Source organism: Athene noctua, chromosome 1 (assembly GCF_965140245.1).
Source record: "Athene noctua chromosome 1, bAthNoc1.hap1.1, whole genome shotgun sequence".
Classification (NCBI taxonomy): Eukaryota; Metazoa; Chordata; class Aves; order Strigiformes; family Strigidae; genus Athene; species Athene noctua.
In genome coordinates, this window is record NC_134037.1 from 132,134,958 (window position 1) to 132,150,108 (window position 15,151).

The following is a 15,151-nucleotide window of genomic DNA, read 5'->3' on the forward strand; positions in this document are numbered from 1 at the left end:
AGCTCCATGCCCCCCAGTCCAAGCAGTAGCCAGGCTAAGCTTGTATTCCCAGTAGACACAGGGACAAATACACATATACACCACATATATACATGGATAGCCACACAGAGCACTCACATAAACACAGCACCGGCAGCCTCATCCCACCCACCCCACTGGCTGAGCAGGATGCAGGGGCTCTAGTGAGCATGTGTGTGTATTTACATATATATATACACACACATACACACGTATGTGCAGTGTGGCTCCCTCCAGCAGCTGGGCTCAGGCAGGCTGTCCAGATGCTGCCCCTCATCTCCAGCCTCTCCAGTCCCCCTGGTCCCCCAGTAGCCAGCTCCCCTGTGATGGTCTCACCCCCAGGGACTCCCAGGACCCCAGCCTCTTTGGCAGCTGCCAAGACATCCCTGGTCTCCCCAGCAGCCGTCTCCTCCCTCGCAGCCCCCTCACAGCCCCCAAGCCCTCTTGATGGCTGCTCCAGCTGCACCCTCCGTGCCGCTCACCCACTCGCCCCTGTGCCCAGTGCTGCCCCATGGGCACAAGTCCCTGCTGCTGGCACCCAGACACCCCCACACCCCTGCACGTGGTAACGAGAGTCCCCCACCCTGGGAAAAGTGAGGAAGGAGTTTGATGAGAAGACGGGACAGGCTGAGGCACAGGGCATGGCCAAACAAACCATCACAAACCGGTTACAGGCAACCAGCCCTTTTTATTCCTGTATCGTTGTTTTCTTACACTTGATCATCCACAAATCTCCTTTTCCCACCTTTGGTTCCTTCCCTAAACAGCCCCGAATGAGTCCTGTGCAATCCCCAAACGCTCTTCCCCTGCACCCCATCGTGTGTCCCACACCCCTGTATGCAGCGAACCCCCATCAGCCCTAAAGGTTCTCTGGGGCTGAGGTTCCCCAGGAGGGGCCTGGACAGGGTGCCCCTTCCTCTGAGTCCATAGTTTGGGTCCCCACTTGCCATCGTGCCTCTGTGCTCCTTGAGATGGGCCTTTGGTGGGCCTGGGAGCAGCCTGGCAGGGTGCTGGCTGGGATCTCCCTCCTGCCCTTGTCTCCCTGTGCTCCTCTGTGGATGTGCAGGTGAACTTCTGTCACACCGCCTGATGTAGGTATCTATCCAAGCCTACACCATGGCTGATAAGCAGCTATTGTGGCCTTTTGTGCTGACTGTATGACCAGCGACTGCCACTCTCTGTGTTACTGCCATTCCGCTTTCTGCGCTAATGTGCGATCACCGCCCCTGAAACCATGAAATGGCTTCTCTTTCCACCCGTACCCCTCTGCATATGCAGACGATGGCAGTGACATCAGGAAGGACAGGCATGACGGCAGGAAGCACTAATGCAAGTGGAAATAGCAGCTCGTTACGTTATCCCAGGCTGTCGAAGGCCCTCGGGTGGTCCCTGTGTCTGACAGCGGCCTGTCACAAAGCTCGCTCGCGGCAGCGCTGACAGGCGGCAGGTTGCGGCCCGCGGCCGCCTAACACCGCCGTGCCATTCGCAGCACCCCCACCTCCATCCCCGGGCCTGCGATCCGCCCGGCCGCCGCCACACCGCCCCTCGGGCGGGGAAGCGGCGCCTCCCCCCCGCTCCCCTCAGGCGGGCCGCCCGCCGCACTACAGCTCCCGGCATGCCACACGGCGTCCTGCGGCGGGACAGGCTCGCCCTGTCTGCGGCTGCGCGGGGTCCGCGCGCTGCATGCCGGGAGTCGTAGTTTTTTCCCCGCGGGGCCTCGCGGCTCGCCGGAGGGCGTCGCCGGTGTGCGAGGGGCGGTGGCTGCCGCCGGAAAAGCTTCGCCTTCCCAGGAGGCGTCGCGGCGAGGCCGGAAGCTGCGCAGCTCGCTGGGCGCATGTGCAGTGCCGGCGGCAGGCAGCGCTGGGCAGGCAGGGAGGGAGGGAGCGGCGCTCGCGCGCCTCGGGCCCGAGAGGAGACAGCGCGAGGCCGGGCCGGGCCGCGCCGGCAGCAGGTACGGAGCGAGTGGGGGGGAAGGGGCGCCGCCGCCCGCGCCGCAGGGAAGGGGCGAGCCCCGGTCTCGGGCCCGCGCCGAGCCGGCGGTGATAGCGGCAGCCGGGCGGTGAGCGGGGCCGGGCCGAGCGCGGGAGGAGGGCCGGGTCCCCGCGGAGGGGCCGGCGGGGGGTGCCTCGTCCCGGGCTGCGGGAGGCCCGGGTTGGGGGTGCCGCCGGCCGCGGGAGCCCCCGACCTGCGCGCGTGCAACAGGCGGGGGCCGCGCGGGCGGGGCGGGGCCGGTCGCCTCCCGCCGGCCTCGCGTCCACCCGCCCGGGAAGCGGGAAGGGAGGCGGGGGGGGACTCCCGGGAAGCGGGAGAGCTCCGGGCCGGTTCTATCCCGGGAGCGCCCGCGAGGCTGGTGCCGGTGGCGGGCCGCGCTCCGCAGAAGCGCCGCGGTCTTGTCTTTAAAAAGTCGGCGGGGTGGCTGCGGGGAGCCGGGTAACTCTGCCTCGGGTTTCCCCGGTGCTCTGCTGCGCGCCGGCGGGACCGGCCGCGTTTGGCCGGTGGCGGAACGGGCTGTGAGGAGAGGCAGCGCCTCAGCTCGAGGGGGAGGGGAAGGGAAACTTTCTCCCGAGTCTTTCGAGCTTGTACTTTTTTTTTTCTTTCTTCCCTATCGATCTTGATCTTACAAAAACTATCCGTTCTCCCTCCAGACGTCACCTCGTAGCCTCACATTACCCCAGCCACAACATTATCTCTTTGACTATATGTGATGAAGGGTTTGCACATTCTCTGGAGCTGGGGTGGCCGTTTCCAACTGTCATTTCTCCAGACACCCTTAGAACCAGCGGAAACTCGTCCCATTCATAATCTTTAAATTCGTATTGCTCGTACAAGAATACGTGTAGTGATGATTTTAAACTTTGCCTCTTGAGGGCGTTTCATGAAAACTGAAACTCTGGGCTGGAAAGATATGTCATGAGCTGTGAAAATACTGGGCTGCTGTTTCTGCAGAATTCCCAAATGGTGCTGAATGGTTGTGTTTAATAGTCTCTTTATCCTTTATTCAAGCTGCCGTTTCTATGGATTTTTTTTTGTTTGCTGGCATATTTTCTGCTCTGACTGCTTAATGTTAATGAAAGACTTAAAGTTGGGATATGTCCCTGAGCTATCTAGAAATGGGATTGCAACTTTATCCCTAGAAACTAGTTATTTTAAGGCTATTCTGTGGCACCTGTGGCAATTAATAAGTTATAGTGGTATAGTTAGTAGAACACTCAATAAATTAATAGTTTGCATCAAGCTAATCTTTGCTGTATCCGTCCTTGTTTTTACTGTAACTTCATTATGTTGTTCTCCCTGCAACATTACCATGTGCATTGACACGTGAACTAGCTGGTTCAAAACAAGTGTGTTTCTACTTTGAACTGTGGTTGCACCTTTTAATTACACTTTAGACATACCCATAGGTGCAGGAAAAATGAAGGGTGGCTTGAGGCAGGGTAACATAAGATGACATGTCAGGTAGAGGTTTTTCTCTGAATAGGTTCCTTTGTCATAATCTTTCAAACAGGTGCAATAATGCTTCACTTGCAAGAAATAATGGCTGTTTTGGGATTTTCCCCCCCCCCCCCCCCCAAAAAAAAACCCAAAACAAAACCAAAACAAAACTCAAAAACAAAACCAGCCAAAACCCAAACAAACTCAAACTTCTAAACTGAGTTTTTGCTACATCCCATCTCTCAGTCTAACACTGTATCAGGATGTTTACCTTTTGCTGTTGGTGTGCCATTGATTGATTTTTTTTTAAATTTTTTTTTTTTCTGATGTTATGTTCTCTGTGTTGATGTCTTCAGAGCTGACTTGCTTATGTGGTCCTGTATCTTCAACTGAGTGCTGGTTCCTGGAGAAGTCAGTTTAGAAAGGGAAAGGCAGGAGGAGCTCGTGTCAGCAGCACTGGCCAAAGGCACTATGAGAACTAAAAGTACTACAGTCAGATACTGTCACAGTTTCTGAAAGGTTCTTTATAGAGACTTTTAAGTGTAAATGTTTATTTAACCAGATTGTTTGATAGTCTTATTTCAACTTCAGTGTTTCAATACAGTGCTCTTTTCTTTTTCTGTTTCTTTTTTTCCTCTTCTGTTGAATAAGCTAAAGTGAACAGAATGGTACATTTTGTTTTAGACCATTTTGTGCCTGGCAGTCTTGTCCTTTCTGTTTGTCCCTCCACAAGATTGTGGAATTTTTCTTCTGAAATGTTTTACAAGACCTGGAGGGGGCAAATGGGGGATTTAACTCATATCCTTAAGAACACAAAAGGAAACTGCACCTTTAAAGGCACAGTAAAGAAGTTGCTAGGTTGAAAAACAACTTTGTGGCAAGAGGTGTAAAACAGTGCCCTCCAGAAAAATAGAAATTGAATCAATGTGAAAAAGTGTAAAATATAGCAGAAGAAAAAAAAGTGATGTGAATTAGCGTTAGGGGTTTTGATGTAAATTGGAAACATAAGGGGAAATAGAAGAGCAGCAACAGACAGCTAAATTTAATGGATTTGTTTAAATACTTCTGATGGCCAAAGGGAATAGGGGTGTGAGGGAGCCTAGCAGGTGATGAGCAAATCAAGAAAAATTAAAGATATTAAAGGAATTACTGACTTGATGAAATGTTGTGAGTGGCTGAAATACCCAAACAGGAGGTTCTGGAATGATGTAACGGGCAAACAAGTTAGAAAGACCAAATCACCTCTTTTTTCAGAGAACCAGAGTGGAAGCTGAACTGATATGAAAATTACCCAACTTCATAGTAAGGGGCTAAAGCATAATGGAAGTCCTTGTTTCAATCATATAATAATACCAATGGAAAAAAATGGTGATGTAAATTGCAGAGATAAGGGGCAGTGATATGATAGCAAGTCAGGTTTTTTTTCTGCTCTGAAGGAGCTACAGTTTTTGAAGTCTGCCTAGCAAGTAATGGATTAAGCTGCTCTTTTTTTTTTTTTTTTCCAAGATACAAAATGTGACCAGTAGGATGCAAGGCGTGTAGAAATATCAGTACTTTTAAAGTATGTTAAAGAAGGTAGGGGAACTGTGGTGAAACAGCAAAGGTAAGTTTAAACAAAACATGCAGTGAAAACCTCTGCTAAATATAAAACCTGTAGAACAGTAGGACTGGAATTATATTATGCTACCTCATGAATGTCTTGAGCTGTGTTAAGAGTTGTGCAGGCTTCATTCAGTTGGAGGATAAAAAGCAGAGGTAGTCTAAGGCAGGTGACAGACAGTAAATTTCTTTTCACTAGAATTGGTTTAAAAAGGGTGTTAGGAGGAGGAGGGTTTGAAAAAGTGGTAGGTTGGACATCACATTGTCACTTCTGTTGATCCATGCATAACAGGAGAAAATGGGGTTCAGTGACGTAGAAGAAATTCTAAATTGTGATAAAGTGAATGCTTTCTTGAAACATAATTAATACTTAATGTCATGAGGAGGCAGAAGCTAAAAGCATTAGTATTGGAAGAGATACCACTGTGTTCCTGGACGTATATGGAGAGTAATAGACTCTTGAGTTTTAAGAGTGTGTGATGAGATCTAAGATTTAGCTAGTCACCAGCTGCTGAAAGCTTCCTTATGATCTAGAGTAATTATTTTCTCATTTTCTATTTTTATTTGGCAGTTCAGACTGCTTGCCAGGCTCAGCAGGAGGATTCATATGTTCTGTGAGAAACTAACCAGTTTGACACACACAGATCTTTATTTTTTTTTACAGTCTGGGCATAAAGTTGAGATTATACATAAGTGATATGCTGATTTTAGTAATATCCTGTGGCTAAACATCCCAAATGTATTTATCTCCAAACAGGGCGTTGTAAGCCTATCAAATCTGAAGTTATACTTGAAAGCAAATTCACCCATTGATAGATGAAAATGTTATTTTGTCAAACAAGCCACCTTTTTGTGGCACACAAACCACAATTTACCTTTAAGTAAAGTCAGATAATAATGTTGTGATTAGTATTAGATTGTTGTGATGTGGTTTTTGTCTGAAGCAGGATGAGGTTGCCTCTTAAAAGACGCAGGACTTCTTTGTATAGCTCTCATGTGATTACCTCTTTAACTGCCTATGTGTTCTTGTTTTACCTTGGTTTGCCTTGAGAAATGATCAGAAGGGAAAAGAGGTGTTTTGGCGAATGTGCTGGATTGGAGAGCTTTTGGTCAGAGGGGTACTAGGTGTAAATGGGATGAGGGAGGCAGAATGAGCATCATCATCAATTTTGAAGTTCCTGTGCGTTTTGGCTTGATGCAGCTGATACGATGTATTATGTGACTCTTTTGGTTGCTGATGTCCAAAGCTAGTATGAAATCAGTAGAATTTTGACTTACTGTTTTTTGTGCTTTTGTACATGTAACTTCCATAATGCTGAGTCACAGCAACCAAGAAATTTGTTGAAGGCAGATTTGTTATCAGGGGAAGCATGAGGTAGGTTTGGTTTTAGTGCCTTCTGACACTCACAACCCCAAACAAAAGTTGCTTGAAACTGCGAAGTCAACTTTAATTTAACTTGAATTAACAACCTGATTTGTTTTAAAGTGTCTGGAATTTTATATAATGAAAATAAGTAATGCTGCAAGGTGTGCTCTTGTCCTCTTATAAAGAATGCTTGGGGCATGTTAAGATGTTACAAATGTTAGGATGTTGGGTTTTTTTCTGGCAGATGATGACTGGTACATGATAGAGATGACTTGTTTTTCAAACAGTCCAGTTTTTTGAAATGACTTTGCAGAAAATACGTTGTGGGTCAGCTTGTTCTGTAAGTGCAGAGAGGATGTGCTGTAATCTTAATCAAAATACAAATTAATCTCTGCTTTAAAAGAAAAACAGATTACATTTTATTTTGGCACACAGGATTAATCACTTCTGTTATTTTGTGTAGATGGGCACATTAATGTGAGGTTATTTTTTTAAATGTTAGTATAATCCTGTGTGGCTGAAAAGTTTAATTCCCCATCACTAGCTGCTTTGTTTTATGACTTGTGGGAACTTTTTGGTTTCAGATTGATTGTGGACTGTGGGGTTATAGAAATCAGGATGAGGTTTTTTCATTTAAACATCTATTGCAGTGCAGTGACTTTGAATGCACTAAAGGAATTTTGTGTTTGCAACTCAAATCAGAAGAACTCATTTAACAAATTTGAAGATGTTTTCTTTTTCTGGCTTTGAGAGTCAGGTTTTTTGCCCTCTTACCCAAGTGAAAAGCTTTCTGGGACTTTGAAAGCTGTATCTGCTGCCTCGTTAAGTCAAAACGGATCTTTAAAAAAGTGGAACTCAAAACATCTTAGAACTGTTTGTGACAGCAAATGTATAGTGAAGTGCTAGACATACTGTGTATAATCTTCTACTGTTCCCCCCTCCGCCCCTCACTAAAACTGTTTTCCAGTAAGTCTTGTAAATGCATTACTACTAAGTCTCTTCTGTGATGGTTCTTAAAAAAAAAAAAAAGCATAATCCTTAGACTTTTGAAGATTGACTTAAGTGCCTAGTTGTTGCCTGTCTGTGCTTAAACAGTACAGGCTGATGTGTCAGATCAGTTTCCGACAAAACATTGTGTCCAGTAATTCTATTATTGTTAGTGGTTTTTTTTCTTCAACTAGAAATATGCTTCCTTGATTTTTTTGTTTTGTTTCTTTCAGTGTTTTTTTTAATGTAAAAAAAAAAAAAAGGAAGATCCAGGGGCCTGTCAGGCTGATGTTGGCCTGATTTTAGGCATGTCTCTTAAAAAACGCCTATTTTTTTGTAAGCCAAAAGGTCTTTCTGAATGTTACCTGGGAGTATGCTCAGTTGACCCTTCAAGATTAGTAATTCTGCAGAAATACCTTTGATATGGTGGTTGTTTATTTAACCACCTTTTCAGCCGTTTTTCCTTTTGTGGAAGATGAGGAGGTCCCATTATTGACATGTGACATTCCTACTACAATCTTGATATTAGGTGTCCTTAACATTGTTCAGATAATGCAGTTTGTTTTCTTTTCTCCTTTTTTTGGTTTGCTTTTGAGCAACAGTTAATATGGAGGTTTTTAATTTGTCTGTAATACCATGTTCCATACTATGCAAAATTGTATGTCTTTTCAGGCCTTGCGTTAATTGTCTTAAGCTTTAAGATTGTTCTCGTTTTTAATCAAGTACCAGTCAAACTTGCCAAGTGGCCTAGAAAGAGAACATGCCAAATTTGCTATAGTTTAGATGGATTAGTACTCGGTTTGCTATTTCACAGGTTTATGAAGGTGCTGAAACAAACAATTTTGAATTAAGGCCTACTACTGGGCATGGAAGAAAACTAATAGGACTAGGAAGCCTGCAAAATGAAGCAGATTTGAAAGATAAGGAGACAGGCAGCAATTCCATGAAGTCCCATTCTTATTCCAGTTTTGACAGAAAGTCCCTAAAAGTCTGAATCCTGTTTCAGGGCTATATATACTAACTGTGTTTAGCTACAACTCATGTTCCATTTGAAGCTCCTGTAATATTCTGGCTTTTTGGACAGCAGAAGGTGGTGGTTTTGTTTCTTCTCCATCGTTTTTGTGTGATGGCTGCCCTAGGAGTGTGGGTCCCTGCTATTCTGCATAAACTGAAGTCTCTTATTCCTGCTAGTGAATAGCACTCGTGCCTGCTGCCGCAGCTTTTCCAAGCCACAGAAAATGAAATTCACGTGGTCATTTTGTATTCTCATTGATGCTAGGTTTTGATATATCATCAGCAAAGCTTACTTTGCAGGTCGTTACAAATACTGTAACTGTTAATTTTACAGTGACTGTAAATCATGTGTCTCAATCCCATTTTACAGCTAAAGAAAGTTAAGCAAAGGTTTTAGAAATCGCTGCATTGTGCTTGAACAATAGCTTTTTGTAGTTCAGATGATTAAATATCCTTTCCTCTAGATGTCCTGAGCTTTGCAAGAATCTGAAGGCATTTGAAATTAAAAAGTAACATCTCTGTCCCTCAGATAATATGGGTGTTTCTACTGATGGGCATTCCCATAGTCTCCTGTAATCCAGTATGCTTTGTCAAATAATTTTGCAAAAGCAGTAGATACAACTTCACCAAAACCTTTATCTGGTTGAGCCAGTTTTTCAAATTACAGGAGGTTGCAGTGAAGAGAGGTCGGTCTCCTGATTTTCTTTATTTTCATTTTTTCCCCTCAGATAACACTGTCAACAATGTAGAGACTTGGTGGATATATTTTCATCTCTTTAGGATGATGGCAAATGTAGGATGTTGCTCTGTAAGCTTTTCCAGGGAAATAGCATTAATCCCAGGTGACATTTTTTATCATTCTATGCCCTATTCATGGCTTTATTATGAAGACCTTTTGTTGTCTGTCACCTCCAGGAAAGCTGACAGTTTACTTCCACAAGTTATAAAGACTCATGTCAGCATCCTGAGCTGGTTGCTTTAGAATTGCAAAAAAGCAAATTAAAATGAGTTTCCAAAATCTACACTTCATGGGGGGAAAACCCTAAATGTATTTGTGGCCAATATGTTTGATTTGTAGGGAGTGTGTTGATAAGAGTAATGAATGACCAAGTGCTGCTTTCAGGATAGTTTTAAAAATTGGATAGGTTTTCTAGTCTCTCACTCAGAGTGTCAGAAGATGATGCATCCTGTAATCAGAGCTCAGTGAATTGCTTGAACATCTGTCCAGGGTGTAGGTATTTGGCATGATGTCAAGAAGCATGATTGTGAGGAAACTTTAATTCTCTAGGGGGTGTAGAGTCCTATGCAGAGCCAATAAACAAACAAAAATCTCCTTGGAAGTAAAGGTTTTGTAGCATAGCTGAGCCATTTCTTACCTTGAATAATTCCAACTCCCCTCATTGCTTGGAGTTCTGTCTTGACAGTGCCGTTTCCAACATGGGTTGTCCTTTCAGGGTTGACAGTGCCTCTCGTATCTTTTCAGTGTCTCTGGCAGCAATCTAAAAGAGAGACAACAGTTTCACAGTACAGTAGAGCTCACAAGTATGCTTCCAGTGAGTCCTTACCTTCTGACAGCTGTTAGTTAGGAAATGTAGACTGGTAGTTTGTTGGATCTTCAAGATAACTTTTTTTATCACTTAACACCTTTTCTCTTCAACTTCCTTGTCTGGCCCTTCAAGCCTTCCTCTTGTGATATATTTGCATTGGAAGGTAGAATTTCTTGTACAGGTCTACACTTCTGAAATACTTCTTTTTTTTCCTTATTCTCAGCCCTGATGCTGAAGAAGGGCAGTTTGTCTCTAACAGTCTTTAATATCAGCAGTGTATTTGTTAATCTTAGTTTCAGTCATCTGGGGTTATATATACCATTATGCAGGTCTTGATTTGTAAGGCCTTTGTTTTTACATCTGGATGCATCTGATGTGTGGAATATCTAAGAGTATTATTCACATGGCATTGCTTCTGGCAAAGCCCTTAAGTCTAGTGACAGTGATATCTGATTTAAGAAGACAGGGAGTTCATTTTTGTTTCTATCTAGATGATTGCTTGGGACAAGGTCAGTCATTGCAGTGAGTGACTCTGCTTTTCCAGGCCCTCTGACTTTCTTTGACTTGATGAGCAAGGAAAAATGCAGTACTTTTCCTTTCTCCTAGAAGTCTGTGCTTAGAAAACATCCACATTTGGTAGGGTACTTGTCTTCATCAGTAAATAATTTGGGTTTCATAATTTCATTTGGGAAATCTATTCAGGTATAGATGGTGTTTTTAATTTTACTAAAAATCGTTTTTTCATGGCAGCCAAACTGAGGAGGAGAAGGTGTCATGTGGGATTTGAGTGGTGCTGCACAAAACCCCAAAGAATACACCATGAAAACTCATCACCAGGTCACCAGAGGTTTTTATCTCTAGACGGGAGTATCCAAAAAACCATGGAAAATACTGTGCTATCTTTAGGAAGGAAAAGATGGGTAGAACATTTCCATGACAACCACCACAGATTTTCACCAGAAGTAGCATTCATTTTGATAGTGCAGGGAAGATCCAGGGTTTGCTATTTGCTATGAGGAAATTACCACTGGTGAATTTGAAGTGACCACTGAAAGCTTTTCAGTTAAGTCACAGCAAAGCTGTGGAAGTTGAGTGAGGCAATTTGAAGTTGTTTTGGCTCTGTGGTTTAGCCTGGGGGAAAGACTACATCCTGAAAATGGAAGAGGAGATTTATAGCAAACAATCCTTGGATGACTGCAACAACTAACATAGGATTGCTGTCTTTTCAGTCCTAAAAATAATGGGTGTGCTCACACTGAATAGGTCTAAAGATGCTGGCAGTAAATGTGGGCTAGATGAAGTCCTGCATGTGGTCATTGAATTTTTCACCAGTAGTTGGGGAATTAGTAAAAGAATGATGGAGGAATTGATTTTGGGAGATCTTGAGGATATTACAAAAGCTGCTTTTAGAAAATAACTTTGGATTTAATAGTTACACAGGTTAGATAGGTGGGTATATGAAATGGATGTGTGGCTCTGTGTTGGGATTTTGTTTATTTACTACCAGTGAGAGATTACTATGAAATAAATTATTGAACTCATCACTAGTTGAATTGGTAACTTCTCAATGATGAAGGAAGCTTAATTTTTTCAACTTTAATAGAAGAAACTGTCTTCCCAGTCACTTGATGGTAGGAATTTGTAGGAAGGCTTTACTCCCCGGTAAAATAGAATACAGTACTTTGAAAGGATTTTAAGTGTACAGATGACTCAGAAAATAGAAGAAGGGGTTAGTAAGCAAAGTGAGCTGTCTTGAAAGTCAGAAATGAGCATAGCCCAAAGTTGCAGCTAAAGCTTGTAAAGCGATGTAACTAATAGAAGATGATTCTTGTGAAGCTGTTAGGTAGAGGGGTTGAGGTAAAGTCAGAGAGTTCAAGTAAATCCTGTGCCTGTATTTTCCGTAAGTGAAACAACGATATAAAGTACATGAGAGGGCTAGTAGAGCTCTGAGAGGAAAATGAAAATGGTTACCTTAAAGTCAGAAGCAAAATTAATTGAAAGAAATTAATACACAAGTTGTGAGATGAGAGGAGTCTAGGAAATTAAGTACAATAAGGAAGAATACGCTAAGGAAACTTGCTGATGATGCTAGATGGTGTCACTGATGTTTAGAAACACTGGAACATCATATGAAGGGGCTACGTAATAGAAATAAAGTGAAATTCAGTATTAAGAAATGAAGATGTTCCCTGTGGAGGATTTTTTAAAATCAAGAACTTTAGGGACTGAAAGGGACAGTGTGAAATGACCACAGGAGCTATCAAAGTCCTAAAATCCCAAATAAAGGCAAATATAATTTTGTGAGTTCAAGGAGACATGTTTCAGACAAAAATGGATAATGATTAATAGTGTCATGGAAGGCCTGATACCTTATCTTGTCTGTTGTGTATGCCCGTGTTTGCTCATGTTCAAGGGTAAGTTGACTAGAGTGGCTGCAAAGCCATTTTCCTGTTAGATACATCTTTTTAGCTCATGATTGTCCATCTGGTGTTTGAGGTAATTTTGCTAATACTAAAATATAAAATATTTATTTCAAAATGCTTTAGAAACAAAAGAAATTTTGTACTCTTGAGTATTTGTTAGCCTCAACTTCTTTTTACAGTTAAAATACAGGGCTTCCCCAAATAGTCTGTATGTTTAATATACAGGTAGTAGTCACTTAAACTAAAAATGGGAAGAAAAGGTTATTGCTAAGCATATTGCAAGAAGCATGAGTACTCTAAGCTCAGGCACTTAAACACAGGAAGAAAAGGGGTCTCTTAAGCTGTTAAGAATGATGTAGGGAAGCTTGTGGCATTCTGTAAGTTGTCTTTTTGTAGGACCTCTTAAAAAAAAGCCATTTCAGGAAGAGACTTTTCAGCATAATTAGGCTGCTACCTATGTAATCAGGTTTTTGTGTTGCATTCAGTGCAATCTGTGACTGACTGATCTTGAATACGGTAGTTTTATGTCCCTTAACAGTTTTTGAAATCTCAGTTGACAGAATACAATAATTCTTGAAGTGGTGCCTGAAATATCTTCTGTGAAGGTCGTTTCTGATAATCAGAATTCTTATAAGTGGTTGTCAGGTAGCCACAACTTAAAAAGAGGCTCTAAGAAGCAGCACATTTGGGTATCTCTTTTTTTTTTTTTTTTTTAATTTCTTAAAACTCTTTGTGCTATCTGAAAGGAGAGGAGGTTAGAGTAGACTCAATTGTATGTTTGATGTATTTTAAATAGGAAACCTAACCTGTTCAGAGTCTGTACGCACTCATGTTGCTCCATTTTAAAGTAGAAAGTACACAGGAGATCATTTCTCACCTGGTGATTCTGTGCTTATGGAATTTGAGGTAGGTAGCATATTAGCCCCGTACAGCACATTAGCCCTGTAGAGCAGCTTTATATATAGTGTAGTTTCCTAAATTAGAGTTGCAGGTTTGTACAATGGATTGGAGATTCTGCATCTGTATCAAGGTGCGTGGAAATACCGAGGTGTTTAGAATTTGGTTCCCAACCTTTTTTGGATTTGAAGAGGGGGTGTAAGGAGAGAAGTAGCAGTAGAATGGAGCACTAAGAGTAAAGACCTGATCCACAGCCCCTTGGTTTAAGGGGGGATGTGCTCTTTCCACACTGTTTTATGGCTATTGTTTTATGCTAAGTAGCTCCAAAGTGCAGCATTGTACATGTGAAAATCGTCATGGGTAGCTATAAATGCTGATCCACTGAGTTGCTTAAGACAGTACTTTGAAAAAGGCCTCTTTGCATAAGCAGTGGCAGGATTAGAGGCTGGGGATGGGGAGGAGAGGAAAAATGGTGCTGCTTTCTTTGCAAGAGTGAGCATTTTCCGTGGTTAAACCATCCTTGCCTAAAATTTCTCACTCAGTTTCATTTTTGTTGCAAGCCTTGTCTGGATAGAAAGAACACAGTGCTGTGTTGCGTTAATTTAAAATCTGGATTTGGAGTGCAGAAAAGCCCCTGTACTGACTTACAAAGTGAATTAATCAAAAAAGCAGCAAAGACCCCTTCACTTCTGAGTGAAGACAAAGGAATATAATTAGTCTGACTAATTCCCAATGTGAAGAAATGTTAAGATCTACTTGTGCAGTATTCTTTATTGCCCAGGCTAATATGCTCTGCTGTATATTTCAGTTCATTCTTAATAAAATATTTCAGTTATTCATGATTTGCAGCCTTGGAGAGTAAAATACAAGTTTGTTGGTCTGATGTGAGGAACTGGCACATTGAAGTGACAGTTGAAATTTTACTTTATACCTTACAAGCTATTGGAAGTTAAGTGATGATATAGGAGGGCAGTGGCTGGAAGCACATGGCTACCGAGATTAAGAGATGAAGACAGAATATAAAGTAGTGTCTTGTTGAAGAGTAATTACTTTCTGAATTCTTTTTTTAATTGTATTTTCAAGGAATCATGACAACCTCAGGAAAAGAGAATTTCCGACTGAAGAGCTACAAGAACAAATCTCTAAACCCTGATGAGATGCGTCGCAGGCGGGAGGAAGAGGGTCTTCAGCTACGGAAGCAAAAGAGGGAGGAACAGGTAATGTATACAGTTGTGGTAGCTGTAACCAGCCCTTAAGCAATCTTGTCTTGCACTGTCTCTGGCTCTTGGCTTCTCTCAAACCCATTCCTGGTTGTTCTTGCTTTGCCAAATTCATACATAGTGAGTCTGAAATCAGAGTCACTTGCAGACTTTACTGCCTCTTCTGGAGACTCTACAAAAGTTAGAGTGCTTCTTGTTCATTCTAGTGTAAGATTGGCCAGAGCAGCTTAAAGATGATTTGAACAAAGCTGTCTGAGCTTGCACTGAAGGTGATTGAGGAACTCCTGTTTTGCTTTTTGTTTATGGTGGGGGGTTTGTGTTTGTTTTTGGTTTTTTTCTGCCTGAGTTGTAGTGGCTCTAATTTCTATCTCTGTTCAAACCATGACGGGCTGGGGTGAAATGGAAGGAAACATTGCAGCTGGAATAGGAGGAGGAGAAGGTCTGACCAAGTATTCAGAGGTTGCAGTAATGATTTTTCTTGAGGGAATTTTTTCTTGAGTTCATTTATGAATATACAAAAGTTCATGCTGTCTTTATGCCCATAAGGCTGGTACCCTGAGTAGTGGATTTAGTGTATGTTGTAAGCAAAGTGATTGAGAAAAATGCTTGGAAATGGAGCTTCTCTACCTGCTCATGACTTGCTACTTC

General features: G+C 42.8%; 1 protein-coding gene across 2 annotated transcripts in view; it reads left to right on the forward strand.

Moving 5' to 3' along the window:
• The first annotated feature begins 1,867 nt into the window (after nt 1–1,867).
• The window catches only part of KPNA1 (karyopherin subunit alpha 1), a 57,661-nt gene continuing 44,377 nt past the window's right edge, over nt 1,868–15,151 (forward strand). For both annotated transcript variants that reach the window (XR_012632873.1, XM_074896662.1), the window contains exons 1-2: nt 1,868–1,969; nt 14,367–14,500. Coding sequence is in view for 1 of the 2 variants with exons in the window: in XM_074896662.1 (XP_074752763.1) it covers nt 14,372–14,500 (129 nt within the window). In the remaining variant the exon portion in view is untranslated. The remainder of the gene's footprint in view (nt 1,970–14,366; nt 14,501–15,151) is intronic.